General features: G+C 42.0%; 1 protein-coding gene across 1 annotated transcript; it reads left to right on the forward strand.

Annotated features, from left to right (window-relative positions):
* Positions 1-4,397: 4,397 nt before the first annotated feature.
* Positions 4,398-16,695, forward strand: ANKEF1 (ankyrin repeat and EF-hand domain containing 1; the record flags this gene model as incomplete). The annotated part of the gene is made up of 7 exons (XM_082481138.1): positions 4,398-4,743; positions 5,211-5,333; positions 8,831-9,653; positions 12,499-12,725; positions 13,991-14,172; positions 15,345-15,488; positions 16,476-16,695. The coding sequence occupies 7 exons, from the start codon at positions 4,398-4,400 to the stop codon at positions 16,599-16,601; spliced, it is 1,971 nt and encodes a 656-aa protein (XP_082337264.1). The 3' UTR covers positions 16,602-16,695.
* Between the last annotated feature and the right edge of the window lie 1,084 nt (positions 16,696-17,779).

Raw genomic sequence — 17,779 nt, forward strand, 5'->3', positions numbered from 1 at the left:
GCTCCTTGCAGGGGAAACAAGGAAATGCTTTATGCTAAAATGACATTCTCTGTCACTGTGACTCACCAGGCAGCCCCACGCCTCGTGTCGCCCGCCTTTCCACGCCGTTGGGCCTGCGTCCAGCTGCGGGGTCACCGCTCCCCTGGCAGGAGAGACTTCACGTCAGGAAAACGACTCGGGTTGTTGAACTTCCTCGCGCCGGCGGCGTTTGGCAAACCGTTCAAGAGCCAGCCGCAGCCGGGCAGAGGACAGCCAGCCTCTCTGCGGCAGCCGGCCTCTCCGCCATGGCCCCACACGGAGTGCGGAGCAGTGGCTGGGGACGGGACGGAAAGGGCACGGGGAGAGCCTGGGAGCGTTCCTGGGGGTCGCCTTCTAGAATCGCTTATGCTTCAACTGGCTGACACAGTTTTGAGCGTTTTCTCCCATTTTTTAGCGCTGACATTTACTTTTTTTTCCTCCCTGTTAGTAAGTCGGTTTCTCCTTCCAGTCACGTCTACGAGCAATTGTGTTTCAACTCAGTCCTAACGTGCCTTAATTTACACCACAAACCCCCTAGGGAGGGCTCGGGAGTTGTGTCACACACAGGCCTCGTCCCTCCGTCTTTGCGGGAACAGGTTCTGGTGAAATTTACAGGTGAAACAAGTGTGTGTCCCCCCGCTCTCGGGGAGGGTCGGCGCTGAGGAGAGCCGCCGCCGCCTCACGCCTCTCCCCCGCCCGCCGCCGTTGCCGGGACGGGCGCCCCGTTGCCACGGAGGCGGCGGGCGGCAATGGCGGGAGCGGCTCCGGCCGGCGGGGCGACGCGGCGCTGAGGGCCCGGCCGGCGGGCTCTGGGGGACCCGTGGTTCTTCAGGTGAGGGGCCGGTGAGGGGCGGCGCCGGGGCTGCGGCCTGGGCGGGCCGCCGCGGGCGGCCATGGCGGTGTGAGGGAGGGTGGCTGAGAGGAGGCGGGCGCCCGCCCGCCTCCCCAGCTGCTGGGGGGGCCGGGGCGAGCAGTGCCAGCGTAGGGCCCTGCGAGCGGTGCCGAGCGGCACCACAGGGCTGCCGTGCTTCACATTTCTGAACGAAATCCTCCACACGCTTCGCGGCACCAGCGCCCCCCTCCCGCCCCGCGCCCCCCTCGGAAGAGGGCGGGCTGGGAGTTACCTCAGGCCGTCTCTCCGCACCGTCGGACTGGCAAGTCCTCACCCTTTCAGCACGGCGTGGGCCAGTGCCGGCTCCGCAACACGCTCCCTTTCCAGAAGTTTCTCTGCCGTTAAAGCCAGTCACCCCTACGGGCCACCCATCCCTCCGAGCCCCGACCTGAGGAGAACCGGCAAATGGCGGCTTTACCCCTTACCTGGCTTCCCCGGCACTGCGGGCTCCGAGGCAGCGGGTGCACGTCCCCTTCCTTGATCCCGGACCCAGCAGCGCCTCGGCACCAACGTCCCCACAGAGCCGGAGCCTGTGGGGGGTCCAAGCTCTCCTCTCCTCCCCTCTCCTCCCGGCCAGGGAGTGACCTCCTCTGGGCCGGGCCCCTCTCCTCAGCAGGTGTTGCTTGTTCCCCTGATTGCCAGACACTGGCCGGCCCCTCTCGGGCCCAGTTCCATTCCAGTTTGGGTGAACACTAAAGTGAGGGGGAACCGAAAGACAAAAGAACGCAACGCACACCTTTTGGTGCAGTCCAGGCCGGCACCTCCGGACTGGGCCCGGCTTCCCAGAGGGCGGCGTTGGGGCAGAGATGTCAACACGGGGTTGGAACCTGCTCGGTTCAGAGAAGAGGCAGCCGTCGCTCAGCGCTGAGCTATGCCTTACCCCAAGACAAAGCATTTGTTGGGAGTTAACACCAAGAAGGGATCAAAGAGAAAACCCAGCATTACAGGCTATTCGTTATACTGGAATTCTGTTTTAGGAGGATTTTGCTGCATCACTCCCATTAAACATTAGTCACAGCCAAAAATCCAGTGCAATTATTTGTATAAAGCTGTAAATACAGTGTGGCACTGATACCATATTCGTCTCTTTTATACTGGCACGTAGGGCTCACGCTTATCTCTATGGCCAGCATGTGAATGGATTAAATTTAGAAAGTGCTAAGCTATTTTCTCTCACTAAAGATAAAACACATGAAAATTTTGTTTAGTGGTTTGTGAATAGTGTTAATTAAAGGGATGTTTTCAACTCGAAATGTTGAAACTGAAAAAATGTTGAAAACTTAAAAAAAGGGAGTCACAAGTACTTCCATCAGCAGTCGGGCACAAGGCTTCAACAGTGAGCTGGTGAGAGTGGTGGCCACCAGACCTTCCCTTTCTATCAATGTACCTCGATCACAGCTTGGAAAGCTTTGAGAGAAAACAAGAATCTGATTAAAATTATTTTCTTAATACTAGGTGTACCAGGAAAAGGATTAATCTGAATTTGAAATATGCTCATGCTCCCAACCAGAACGATGATGCAAGCTGGCAGGCTGAAGGTAGCGATTCTGTTGATGTTTGTCAACAGATAAAATTGTTGCGAAGCAGATATTACAAGCTTGGGATTTATGATTATAGCTTCATGAAGCCCTCCCCAGAGCATGACTGTCTCAAAGCCACATTAACAATCCCTCATTCTCTGTTAAAACATCTGTTACAGGTTGAGTGGTAAAAACTGTGAAGTACGTATGGTTGGTAGCATTTACTTAATGAAAATTTGCAAGATGCTGTAGTTAAATTTTCATTATAGGAGCCTGTTTCACTTGCTTGTAACTGTACCTGACACTGGGTAGAGTTTTCTATCCCACCTGTCTCTACTTTGATTATGTTACTGTAGAAACTTCTAATAAAACTCGATCCAGTCACTTTCAAGAAATTTTGCAAAGAAATATTAACTGTCACAGTTAAAATGTTACAGTTGTTTTCATGTAAATTGCTGGCTTTTAATGCTTTGAAGCAAAGACTTTAAACTGGGTAGGATCTTACTGGTGGTTGAATTGTGATAACATACTTTGCCATTGTGATGAAAATAATTTCACTTATGTTTACGGAAATGATTTTGTTACAGTGTGTGAAGTATTGAAAGAATACTATGATAAGCATCTCAAAAGCAGGAAAAAATGATCAGGCTGAACTGGGGCTAAAATTGTAATGGAGTGTAATACATTACCCTGTGAGCAAAAAGGAAAGTGCGCAGTTAGTATATGGTGTGCTGTGAATCTCATCCCATTAATGGGGCAAAGGTTGTAGGGAGCAAGTAATACCTAATCACGGACTTATTTCACTTTAGTTTTAGACTTGTTTTGCAAGTGTGTCATCTCACCCGCTGGAAAACATGGCATTCTGGGACAAGCTTATGCTGGATGTGTATACTTCAGAGACTGAGTGTAGTGTTTGTGCAAGATGTAGCACTAACACTGTTCTGAATCTCAAGGATAATCTATAACATAAATCCAAATCCATATTCATTGAATATCATATCCATTTACAGGCTATATTGCCAATACCCCCTCCACCCCCAAATATTCCCTAACAGGACACTATTCCTCCACATTTTTTTAGTGTGTCCTGTAAGCCCAATCATTTTTGGAGGACGGGCTGACCCAAGGCTTGCTGAAACCGATTGGAAGCTTCCCATCCACTTAAGCAAGCTTCAGAAATGGTCCTTATAATGTCTGCCCCTTGCTTGGCCCTCCAGCTGCAAGTGCTGAGACTAGCTAAAATAGGACAAAAAGCTTAAAAAAAAAAAAAAAATTGGAACTGAGGCAAATGCAAAGCTGGTTTCCTGCACCACGCTTTTCTTGAGAAGCAGGTGTTGTATCACCCTGTGAGAATGCCCGTACCTCACTGTCTGCATCTTTTTTCCCCAAGGGTTTTGCTGCGGAGAAATGCAATTTGCTCTTTTACATAGCCTGGCAGGAAGTTCATGCACCAGCTACCAAAAAAAAGGAAGGTGCTCAGGAATTGATGAGGTGATGCTAGTATCAATTTTATGTTTCAGCAAGTGTAGAGAACACTACAACTTGTGATTTTTTTTCCCTCTTTGAAGTATTAAAGTAACAGATGATCAGCCTCCTCTTAGGCTTCCAAGTAATTGGAGATTGTAACAGTTCCTTGGATGGAAAGCAGTTACCTTACACTTTCTTAACTTAATTTTTGCCTTGAATAAGACTTCAGAACAGTTTGAAGACTAAAAAGAACAGTTTTGCAAGGTGCTACGTGTGCTTGTATCGTCTCTCTCTATATGCTGTATCTACTAAATGAGATAAATTCATTCAAAGCTTAGTGCTCTGTCAAGTTAAAGTGGATATTTTCATGCCTTGAACATAGTTTGATTCCTGTTCTTACTGGCATGTAATTATAATCTCATCTCTGAATTTACATGTTTTCTTCTCTCCCCATGCAGACATTCCTTCCCTGAAAGAAGCATTTTTTTTTGTACTCCAGGATGTTACCAGTAGATAACAGACTTCTAAACTTACAGATCTACAAACTTCTTCAGTGCGTTCACCAGAAAGACAAGAAGCAAATAGAAAAGCTGGTCCAGAATGGATTCCCAAATCTCATTAATTTCACAGAGCCTATGGAAGGATATAGCGCCCTTCATTTGGCCTGTATTAAAAATGACACCGATATGTGCAGCTTCTTGCTGGAACAGGGAGCTCATCCAGATGTCCAGGACAAAATGGGACGTACTCCAGCAATGAAGGCAGCTGAGCTAGGCCATGAGTTGGTTTTGGATTTATTAGCAAAAGCTAAAGCAGACATGACTGCTGTGGATAATGAAGGGAAAGGTAAGTAAAAGGGAACCATATCAGACCATAAATACCATAAAATGACCCCTTGCTGCATTACACACTTGCTACCTATGATGTGTCTAGTCTGTAGAGAGGAACTGTGGTTGAGGGTAATCCTTACAGCTCAACAGAAGCTATTGGCCATAAGAGCTTTGATGAAAATGAAAATAACTCTCCCTGAACAGTCTCGGCCTTTAAGTCGTAGGTCCCTCCAGTACATAGCTGGAAGATAACTTGCGATTGAGAAACACAATACTCCCACGACCTGTCACATACTAAATTCTGGTTTACTCCCCAAGTTCAGAGGCCCTAAACTAGAAGTCTTTTTTGCATGTGTATACCCTAAAAGAAGTTGATGGGTCCCTATTGAAGGAGTTTGTCTGTTCAGCTGTGAAGCTTATAGCCCAAGTAACCTTTCTTACCATTCAGGATCACACATGAATCCCTGCTGTTTCTCTTTGCAGGAGTTTTGTTTTACTGCATTTTACCTACAAGGCGGCACTACCACTGCATGCAAATTGCCTTGGATTATGGTGCAGACGTTAACAACTGTACTACTGATGGGAAGCCTGTATTTCTACAAGCCTGTGAGCAAGCTCATGATATTAAAGAAATATGTCTGAATTTCTTGGAAAGAGGAGCAAATCCCAATGCAAGAAACCCAGTATGAATATTTCTGTAAATAAGAACGTATATACAGGAGTACAGAATCGTTACCAGATGACTAGACTATATGACCTTAAATCCTCACGTTAAAATGATAAAGCAGTGACAAGTGTTTAACTCTGTGGCCATGCCTATTCCCTTCTTCTGTATCCCCCTTTTCTGCAGGAGCAGGGATTTATGTCTTCTGCTTGAATCACATATCCTGATTTAGATTTTTGTAGATTAGAATGCAAATATTTTACAAAAAAACAAACATAACTGGGCAGCTCTTGAGAGTTGCAGTTCACTGTACATCAGTGGACCAGTGCTGATTTTTACTTTGCCTCAGTGTGCCTTCAGGTTTTCAAGGTAGAAATAATATTCACTAAAAGGTGAGTCCAGCCTGAAAAACCTGACAGGGAATCAAGGCGGGGGACGAGGCATAAGAAACTCCTTTCTCTCTTTTGTATGTCTTATTCATTTATTTGTTCACTTCTGTAATTTAACAAAGACCTGAAGGACTGAAGCTCTGTACTGTTCACCAAGTCAAGGAGCTTAAGCTCTCCCTTAAAGCTACCCATGGTTTTTGCTTTGGTCCTAGTTTTGCAGTATCCTTCCTAGCTCGTAGCTTTAGCAAAACCAATGTTTGGACATCCTTGTCCCATCCTCTCATGCAGGTGTCCACTTCGTGCACTCACTGTACCTGCAATGTGAGAAGCCTGCTTTTTTTTTGGTAATATGATGGGCACATACCTGGTTACATAATGGGAATGGTTTGCTAGGCCCAGATAAAGAGAGATATCAGGGAAGAACGTATGGTTCAGTGGGATATATCCATGGCTCACTGCTCTCTTTGCCGCTCTTTAGAGTGGCCAAGTTATATTCTAAGTGTTGCTGTGGGCCAACATGTTAATAGCAGGTGGCCCCTGATCCAAGATGTGCTCTGTTCTTGAGAAGGTCGCCAGATCTACCAAAGTCAGCCATTATAAAGAAAATAGGTGCTGCTAATCACAAACATACACTATTATCTAGAAAAATAGACAGCACTAATATATTAGAATGTGAACGTTTCCTCTCAGACAGAACAGTAGTGAAATTTCCCAGTTGCTCTGCCTTCCCTGTAGCACTCCTCCCGCCATAGCTCCTTATGCTCTGTCATGATAGAGGTGGTATTTTGTGTTAAATTTTGTAAATGTGCATGAGAGCATGCACACAGAATAAAGAATTCCTTAACTAAGGAATTTATTTTCATGGGGACTATTCAAGGGACTCAAGTTACTAAAGTATTTGAGTCACTGGGATTTGACTGTACATATTTTAGTAGCATTATGACTAGATTCTTAAAAGTTTACCTACAAACATCTTTGAGACTATTAGACTTGTCTACTTTTTTTGGTAATACCTAAAAAGGAGACCTGCAATTTTATGCCACCTTGCAACAATCAGATCATATTGTTCCAACCTGAATTAGCATACAAAACAAATTCTGAATTGTTTTCTTTCTATCTCGCAGGCTACGGGTCGCACAGCCTTAATGGAAGCTGCAAGAGAAGGCGTTCTTGAGCTGGTGCGCAGTCTACTTGAGAGAGGAGTCGATGTTAACCTATTTGACCTTGAAAGACACAGTGCTGCACATTTTGCGGCCAAAGGAGGCTTTTTTGAGGTATCATCATTTTTGCTGTTAAACCATTGCTTCAAAGCCAAACCTGGGGTGGGTTTTTTGTTTGTTTTTTGGGGGGTTGGATGTTTTGAGGTTTTGGGGTTTTTTTTTGTTTGTTTGTTTGTTTTTGAGTCCAGTATCTCAGCTGATCAAAGCATAATAACCAGTAATCCAAAGCAGCTTCTTTTTAAGCATCAAAGGGAATCCAGCAGTGATAGAATCTAGAATGTCTCTCATAAGTGCAGAGCCTTTTTTGCCAAGGTACCTCTGAGTGTTTGTGCTAGTGTGGCTGTCTGGTGTGACCAGCTCCACTGGAGAGCTTGTTTCTCTCAACATGTGGCATGTCACAGCTGTGTAACTTGGATGAAACATTACCGTTATAAGAAGGGCAGATGCAAAGAGCTGCAGGTAGGCGCTTTCTTCCTCATCCCCCATATCATCTTCAAAGTATACAAAATTACGCAGCTTTGATTGTGCATGCACTGTGAGCGTTCCTTTAAGACACTGGCCTGCACTAGGCTGGCGGGAGTGAAGATTGTTCTTGATGCCTACAGCTGAACAAGGTTTCTCTTTCCTCAGTTAAGTAAGCACAGTACTACAGAAAACTTGAATGTTGTGCACACATTGATCAGCTGCGCGTGGGAGAGAAGTTCACTATATAAACTGGGACTATATAATATCACATTTATTTGTAAATCATTCTCACACTTCCCCATCTTAAGAAAGAGACAAGATTTTTGATGGTACTGTCTTTGTTTTTCTAGATTTTGAGGATTATTTCAGCTTATAATGGAGACCTGGGCCTGATTGCTATGAATGGTAACACACCACTTCATTACGCCGCGGAAGGAGGATTTGCAAATTGCTGCAAGTTTATAGGACAAAGAGGTACATTTAAACTAAGTTACTTTGCAACTATCATCTATATTCTTTTTCTGTGATAAAGGAAAGATTTCACTTGGGCATTTGTGAAAGATTTGACTCTCTGAGGTATCACGTGGCACACGTAATTCTCATTAAGTGCCTAACAGGCTAATTATGACTTATTTCTACTAATGTGGCTGAGAGAAAACATTCCTTACAGAACGCAGCAGAAACATCGTGGGTTTGTATGATTTAGAACTGGACTGTATTAAGTGGTTCTGGTTTTAGTTGTTTTTAGAAGTATCATATTGAATCTTCTAATAGAAAATTAATTTTTGGTTTGCTGATCGTTTAAAAAAAAAATTTGTCTCAGCATAGTCATGGAGAATACTTGGCGCCCATGGTCATTGAAGTTCCAAAGAAGCTGTGATCATTTTCTAACTTAATCAGGTAGTTATATGCCTTCAAGCTTTGATTCAAGAGCACCATGCAAAATCCTACATTCTGTTCTTGTGATTCAAACGTTTAACTAGTGGTCTATTGCCAAATTGCATGGTTGGGGTATAGAGCAGTGTGTGACATTTTAATCTTAGTTTGTTTCTTCTTAATGGTGCTCACCGCTTCAAGTAAAAAAGTAAAATTTTCACTGGACTTCTGCCTTTCTATACATAATCATGAGTGGACAGGTAAGCATGGGTTACCCAATGAATCTTCCTTTGGGAAACAAATACGGACATGTGGCTAACCCTCAAGTCTGAGATAACAATGTGGTTCCCTCTACTATCGCTATTTATAGTTAAGACAGTGTAAAATTGTAGACCTGTGGCAACTAGTTGCACGTGTATTACAAGTCTCTTACATTATATAATTAGGAATTCCACTGCATTATCAGTGAAATTGTGTCCGTATTTTTAGGCTGTGATCCAACATGGACAAATTTGTTAACAAAGACCCCAAGAGCCGTTGCCAAGGAAGGTGGTTTTAAAGCAGCAGTGGCAGAATTGCGGAAAATAGAAAATACCTTTAAAAAACAGTCCAAGCCTGGGGCTAAGGAGGACAACCCCCGCTGGGCACTGAGGCTGTACGACTGGTCCTTAGAGCACCAGGCTGCCCTCCGCAAGGCGTTGGAGGCTGTTGACCAAGGAGATGGGACAGTAGCTAAAGATGATTTTCTGTCAGTTATTCAGAAGCAGTGCGCCTTTGTGAACCTTGAACAAATACAAACTATTGCTGAAATGCATGAAGGATCTCACTCTGAGGGAATCAACATAGAAGAATTTTTTAAAGGCTCTAAATACTTGCAGAAAAGCTGTCTTATAACGTCCTTTGGACCCAAAGGGAAGAAGAAGAAGAAAGGGAAGAAACGAAGAGGCAAAAGAGGCATCGCCATCCCTGTGCCGATTTGTGTTATTCCAAAGAGCGCGTGTCCACGTAGGGAAGACGGCTTGCCTGTGTACATGATTGAGGCTGTTCAGAACATTGCTGATAGCTACCATTTTAACCGAGACCACCCGTCTGCCCATCCCGTGCATGATGACCGTGCCTGGTATATAGAAGAGCCAAGGAAAACATACATGAGTATTAACTACCTTGTCAGAGCAGGAGACATTCTGTCTCTACAGAAAGCATTTGAGGAGGGTGTGCTAGTAGACACAAAAGATAAATATTACAAAACACCTTTGATGGCTGCATGTGCAAGTGGGAACATAGATGTTGTGCAGTATCTTCTGGAAAAGGGGTAAGATCATTTCAGAGATTTTTTTCTTTTTTGTCCAATTGCTATTTTGGAAGAGCTTTCAAAAGCATAAGTTTCCAGTAAACATTTGGATGCAATAGACTATGGTTTGTTTTCTGTTTACATAACGTTCAATGTTAGTGTTAGTTCCATAAGGTCCTGAGTTACAGAGGGTTAGTTTATTATTTTTCACATTTTAGTAACAGCGAAATAGAGACACCAAAGAAGTAAAGTCCACAGGTCTGAAATTTTTGGTGTCTGGGCTGTTGACGTTTTGGTCACATGCAGAGTACCTACAAATTCAGCATATTGAAACGTAGGTATGAACTAACGGCAGTGCTTCCTCAAAACATGTCTCAGAATCAGATGATTTTGGGGAAATCTGGCTCAAGTGACTTGCCTGAAATTATGAAGGTACTCTTAGCTGAATTATCAAGACAATCCTGGGCTTCCCTGTTCCACATCCCAGGGCTTTTGCATGCAAATGTTTTAAGGGGAAAAGCCTTATAATCTAATCACTTTCCTCTGCAAGCCTCCGCAGGCTGAGGCAGCAGGATTTACACCAGAAGCACGTGCTGCTATTTGGTCTGTTCCTCACTTTAGAAGTGCTTCAGCAATTTTGTATCCTACGGACACTCTTGTGAAAAATCTCATCCACAGCTTAAAAGTGAAAGCCATTTAAGAAAGATTCAGTCATACTTGTGTAGTAGCATAATGACTTCTTTTTTATTGTGGGACCACTGTGGTCCCACAGACATTCATGTAAACGCTTAAATTAACATTTTTTCAAAGATATTTACATTAGTTTTGTTCCCTACCTATAGCAAGAATTCATTTTAACATTCATTTCTCAGGATAAGTGGCTGTAGTTGTTGCTGTGGTTCCCTCAAAGACATAACACCACATGGGGACCTTTACACACCCTGGTAATTACACTGACATTCCTGGAGCATATGGAAAGTTATGTAAAGGTGTATATTCAGGGCTTCCAAAGACAAGGATGCAAGAGTTAACAAATTAATCTAGCAGCTTAATCTCCACTGCTTTCATCAAGCCTCACGAGACAGCACTGGAATCACAGCTCATCATGCTTAACAGTTAGACCTAGAAATATAATAACTTAGTTTAAAAAAAATAGTACCAATTTTAAGATTTTTAAATTGACAGAAATCAGAAAATGGAGAGGAAAGTTATCAGTACAGTGTTTAGCTTTGCATTTTTCAACAGTGTGGAGTTTCAGGTACTTTCTGTTTGGCATGGGAGTTCAAATACTTTTTACAATATAACTTTTTCAGTACAGTGTCACAAACCCATATCGAATAGAAAATAAAATATTTATCCAGAGCTATAGAAAATGCTGAGGTTTAAACATAAATTGGTGGTATCTACTATCTATCTTGTTCCAGAAAAACTCAGAAATAAATTAAATTTGGGCTAAAGGCAAATTCAGTCCTTGATCAGGAGAAAATGCTGAAGAATGTTTAAGTCAGTGCCGTGTTGTCCCTGTTCTCTTCAATCTGTTTGTTTCTGATAGAGTGAAGTTAGCCAAAAGGATTTCAGGGGCAGACAGAGTATGAATACAGGCATGGAGGTTGGGTTGAGAGAGAAAGTGGAATAACTGGAACTGCTTATTTTAATGAGAAATATAAAGGAGATGAAAACTGCATAAAAATAAACCATAATGGCTAAGCAACTGAAAGATTACAAAGGTAAAACTGGTGGGTTGGGGGAATTTACTGTGGTAAGATCTCACCAAAGGTAGAATTCTGAAAAAAGATCAGAAATTTAAACAAGAAAAGATAAACAGATGAATCTGTTCTTTTGATCTAGAGTTAAATCTTAACCATCTGACCTGAAAAGCAAAAAGCTATCCCTGGAAGCAGCTTCCTTCTCCCTCCATGTCTTATGGGAAGACATCAGCTCTCCCTGGAGTAAATGGAACAGCAACCCTAATTCAATTCAGGACCTCTAGGCTGTCCTAAATACAGTGGAAAATAATTCACTCTGCTTGAGTACTGAGGAAGCTCCTCATGAGGTCTTGACACCTTCTGAACCCGCACATGGCACACATAGGAAATGGCAGATCTGGGCGCATATCACAGACTATGCTTTCTTCAAAGATAGGGAGAACTGTATTTCTTCCCTCTTCACACCATTAAGGGGCTCAAGTGGCTCTTGTTCCCCAAGCCTTGCCTTCGGATGCCCCCACAGCCCAAAAGCTCCCAAGGCAGCAAGTTGCTAAAGGGCTGATAATGCTTTTCCCCTCCGAAGGCAGCACACGGCAAACGTCTCTCTTGTGTCCTCCAGAACATGCCAGTTTTAACCTGGGAGCAGAGACAGATCTACTATATCAACACAATGGCTGAAAAAGTTTTAAATCCCCGTTTTTTCTGAGATAGACCTTCTCTAATTCATTTGTAGATTGGACAGTAGGCAATTTTGCCGCATTTTAGAGCACCTGTTCTTGGCCCAGGAGCATTCTTTTCCAAATTCCTTAATCTGCTTTTTGCCATTCTCAGGGAAGGTGGAGCACAAACACCAGCAGCATTTTAGAGGACTGAGCTGTTTGCCCATTTTTCTTTGTATTTGTGAAAACCTCCATGTACAGGACACCGTGTTGGCTTAGAGGGGCATATGGTCACCACCCAGGCACACTTTTGCAGTTAATATTCCATGACAAGCTATATATCAGATACTAAAATGGTTTCAGAGTAGCAGTAGCAATATGAAAGTATTTATTTACATTGAATATGCCATTGCAGTGGGCAGTTAACATTGATTGTACTTGGAGCTGTGGATGTTACTGTGTGTTACTTCATCTGCCACAACTCCTCTTACGCTTTTGTAGGGCTGATGTAAATGCAACAGACAATTTCATGTGGACTCCCCTCCATCACGCTTGCTATAACGGACACCTAGATATTGCTGAGCTGATAGTGAAGGCTGGAGCAGCAGTGGATGCACCTGCAATAGGCAATGCAACCCCACTAATGAGAGCCATTGAGATCTGCAGATTGGATATAGTCTATTTTTTAATCGATGCAGGTGCTAACATCGAAATGACAAACAGCAACGGTAAATATCAATCTCTCCCCCAAAGACTGGTTTCCTTATGTGTATACATGTTTTATTAAAAAAAACTAAGTTCTTGGAACACTTTGAGAAGCGTTCTGAATTTATGATTGCTGTCAGGATTGGGATGAAGGTCAGAGGTTGAATTAGTTTTCTACAGTGTGGAGTCACTATTCTAAGTAGTCAGCTTTCCTGGGTTTTATGCATCTAGAAAATAAAGTAACATGATTAATTATGTGATTAAGGAGGCTATTGCTCCTCACAGGATATATACAGAGTTATAAGTGGCTTTAATGAAAAAAATTCTAGCTAGTTATTAATATTATTTCATGGAAAATTACATTTTAGTTGTGGCCAGCATGTACTTTGCCACCCATTTAAATGATTTATTTTTATGCACAGACAGCACTGGTTAAAAAAAAATTCTTGCTGCTTAGCATGTAAATATTACTCCCTGAGAAAAAAATACTTAAAAGAAAAACAAATCTGAACTGATACTGAAGTGTACAGCAGATTCCTCATTCAGTGTTATTTCCTTTATTTTTGGAGTAATTTAAACAGTTAACATTTATGACATTTTAAGCCCTTGCTCTAACATAGGAAGCAATATTGCTATGTAATGAGACTTTCCTTCCCAAAATGCCTTATAGGTGAAACCCTGCTTGTAGAAGGGATGTGTATTCTCCATTTCTGTTACCACGTGAAGTTCCAATTCACATGGCAGTTTGGCCTCGCAACTACTTTACAGCTACAGTATCTCATCTCATAAGAAAGGAAAAATTCTCCTGGATCTTAGGCACTGAAGGTGTTGAGCACTATTTAAACCATAGGGCTTTCTCTTGACTCCTTGCCAGCCACAGGGTAAGCACTGGAAGAGGTGGATACCTACAACTACTTGGTCTACATTCCTAACCTTGTACTATGCTAGCCATCTCCTAGTGCTAAATGCTCTCAAAGATCAAAATTACAACCTGCAGGACCATTATATTAAGCTGCAAATGTCAGGACATTAAGAGCAAAGGAACCACTCCAAGAATTCCTGCAATATTTGGTCTCAAGGCTCGTTTCTGCAAGCATTTATTTCTGCAAGCAGTGCTCATGACTTCCAGCCCTCGCACCAATGTTAGGTTGCTGCTGGCACACTCAATGATGAATAAAATAGAGCCTAATTAAGTTCAGTTGACTGTAGTGTCATTATCCAGTTGCAATAAGTGTCAAGGTTCCTTTTCGTGGCTTATAGACATATTTGTTTTTTTTTTTAAATACAGGAAAGAATGCTCTTGATATTGCTAAAGTGTTTGCAGATTCTAGAATAATTGATCTGCTCCAAAACAAACTGGAAAATTTGCCAAAAGTACCAGAAAAAAAAGAAGCAGGGAAAGAAAAAGTTGTGAAGCCAAAGTCACCTTCTACACTGATGCCTGTAGAGGTACAAACTGTGAAAAAAGAGGTATGAGAGGTGGTAACACAGGATTGATTTGCTAATAGTTTGTAGAGTGCTTCTTTCTTTCATGTATTTGCCATCCATATCTCTCTAAAGCTATAAAACAGGCAGTTTTGTTAAAGTGACTATTTTCCAAAGCCAGTGCTTGTTCTTGCCAGTACTAGTACTTGTTCATTGGTTGAAATTTTGACTTGTTAATTATATTAACTTCATGTCTTCTCCAGTCCCACTTAAAAATTATGCCCTACATCACTGACAGGACACAGAAAAACGTTTCCTCTTCCTTCTCCCCCCGCCAACCCCGATGTTTACAATCATCCAGCTCTGTTTTGACAAATACTGAAGAACTAGTAACCGTAATTTCTTAAAGAGAACAGCTGTTTCTTCTATTCTGCTAATCAAACTCATTGAGGTGATATCAGACTTGCTGACTTCTCGTTTCCCATCTTGTCTCCGATCCTTCCTCTTCGACTGTCGACCCAAGTCCTGCTTCTCAAATCCCACACTGATGTTTGGCTGTTGCACTTCTGAATGCCTTTCCTGCACCCCCAGGAGCCTTGAGTACCTTACCATTGCCCTAGTCCCCAAACTGACATCAGCCTCCCTGACCACATCCTAGTTGTCTTACTGTGGATGAGATCTTCCCGATTTACCATGGGTACTTGTTAGTCAAACCCGGGATGCTATTTAGAGAGAAAATGCAATTGTATCTGCATTGCTGGAAGTGTCCTTCAGCAATCCTGCCCTGAACAGCATAGTAAGTATGTCCCAGTAGCCAAATGTTAGTTTTCCCTTTTCAAAAATGTTTTGAATTTGTCAGGGATAGTATAGGGCATTCATAAGCAGGAGGATGACAACCTAGGGTGCTTATTTATTCCTCACCTGGCACAGGATGGGATCACCAGTGGTACTAGGTGATTGTCTTGTGAGTCTTAAAGAACAGTTAACGTTTTAGTGTCCAAAAAGGAGAGTCATCCTCTACCTTTTAAAAGTTTCCCTCACAAATTTTGGTTATAAAAAAAAAAAAAAAAAATCAGCTTGAACAAACCCAAATTCTGAATAGATTAAGAAAAATACGTGCACAGTAAACAGATAGCAAAAGAAGTATCAGAAGATACAGGATGTGTGCCTTGCTTCTGAAGGTGCTGTATTTGTATAACTGATAACTTCTCTTTCAGCCTTCACAGGTTTCTCTGCCAGTTGTAGAAAAATCCATTCTTGAAAAGAAAACACATTCCCCTAAGGACAGTGTTATTTATCTGAACTCTCTGATAACCAGTGGTGCTACCAAGAAAGATGACATCGCATTCAAACCCAGGAAAGTACGTACAGCAGCAAAACATGAGCAGTTTCAAATTAATTTAAAGGTAGATATTGCTGTAGATCAAAAACCAGAACAATCTGATGAAATGACTTCACAATTTAACTAGCTTGTACATGATGTGACCCAAGCTAGAGAGATTGCCACAAAACAACAGTAAGCTAAAGAGTTCATATATATGTATTATATACAAACACATATAAAACAAATTGTCATGGAAAACAAGCTCATATCAGGTTTGAAAATAGGATTAAAGTGGACCCACAGTAAAATACAAACACAACTACATTAATGGTATGGATTTTTATATTCTTATGCTTAAAGGATAGGAGTTCTTGTACATGGGACTGCCACCAACTTCTAACTTTCTCAGTTAGTTATCACGTGGTTACTTATGTCAGTGACAGTTATTGAACTAAATGGATCACAGTACACTAAATATTTACTTCCTAGAGTTAGAATCCTGGAAATACAGTTTTTGTATCAGGGACTTGTTAAAACTCATTCACAAATAACTAAGAAACAGAAAAAGACCAGAGAAGTAGTTTATTTTTTTTTCCTCCTTAAAAAGGAAGAGAATACCATTGCTGACTAAGAGGTTTTGTTTGGAGTTTGTTTACCATTTTCCTAACCCTAATTTCTGCTAGTTTCTGCAATGGTATCAGGGAAATAAGGCTACATTGCCAATGACTCTACAGCTAATAACTGTTTTCCACTCTGAGGATCTTGGGCCCGAGTCAGTCATTCTAAACAATTAGCTTTGGATCTTCTTTCCCACATTACGCCTAATCTGAGCCCATGACATGTTATAGATCAGAAGTGAGAACAAGAGAATGTTCTGCTTATAGATACACAAATTGGTGTGGAGGCTGCACTAGTTTTCTTCTACATCTCAGGATGGAAAGGACTGTTTGGATAACAGTATCTTCTTAATGCTTCAGTGGCAGAAGTTGTGTCCAAATTAATTACAAATGCCTTTATTTTCTAGATTTGGGCCCCTGAAGCAGCAACAGAGGAGCTAGTAAGAAAGCAAGAATTGCTCCGTGAACGCTTTGCTCTTGATGGCCACTCAGAAAGCTCCGTGACCCCCTTTAATAGAAAAGTTATGGAATAAGCACACTAACTGGAAGAAGCTACTTCAGCACATATTTTAAGGGGACAAAGATCTAAAAAGCTACTCCTCTGTAAGGAAGGAATCATGCAGTGCTCAGTAAATGTATCTCAGTTGTGATTAAAAAAAAAAAAAAAAAAAGCAAGTTTTTCCTGTGTAGATTATGTTGCTTACACACAATCTTTTGTTAAGGGCTTAGTTTGGAAAAAGGTTTATCCTCATGTGATTTTAAGTCTTGGAGCTGGCCCAGCATAATTAATGGAACAGCCACTGTTGTGACACACATCCTTTTTCTTTCTAAAGATATGGCTTTATGAGGCTATTTTTCACCCCAACATAAAACTTCCTGGAAGCTGTAAGTAACCTTTCTACTACAAGGTTATTAAATATAAAGATATGAAGGTAGCAGTCAGAAATTAAGACACCAATGTTCTTGGTTGTCTGCAGAGGCAACAGAAAGTACAGAATTTACAACCGAGACTACTACTGTCTAACTTCCTGCTTTCACGTTCTCTCTCGTACGCTTCCAAGAGTGCGCAAACCTCCTCACTTGCTGAGGACATATTCCCCAACTGCAGTGTTGAAAAGCTGTTATCAAGACCTTTAGATATTTTCAGCAAACTTGAAAAAACGTTCACAGATTTTGTAAATGTATGTCCTTGTATGAAGAGCTGCATCCACAGCTAATCCAAGTCAGTGCTTGCCCCCACAACAGCAAAGTCAACAGATATTGTCCCTGCCACAAAAATGAGTTCTTTGGGTGGGAAGGAATTGGTCTTAGAAGCGAACTGACCAGGCAGTGGTAACGTAGTATGAAGAAAAAGTACCAAATGTTCATTATAGAAAGTATATAATGTCAAGATTCATATGATTGGACCAGGCCAAAACAGCCTGCGTTCTGCTGAGAGACTCAGTGCCTTCAGTTCTGTTGCATATGTCTGCAAAATAATTGGCAGCACAAAAGTGAGTCCAATTTGGAGCTTCAAAAAGGCAGTAACAGGTGATAAGTTTTGAGTAAGCAGAGGCTGGAAATACGGGGAATGTTTAGCTTAGAGAGGAAATAAGCGGAAGGGAATGCCATAAAATATATCTAAAGAAGCAAAAAGTGTGAAGTGAACTGAAACCTCTTATCTATTCTTTCACAGAATACAAGAACATTCAGACTACAGAGAAAAAAGAGA

Source organism: Vanellus vanellus (genome assembly GCF_965231255.1).
Source record: "Vanellus vanellus genome assembly, chromosome: 3".
NCBI classification, from domain to species: Eukaryota; Metazoa; Chordata; class Aves; order Charadriiformes; family Charadriidae; genus Vanellus; species Vanellus vanellus.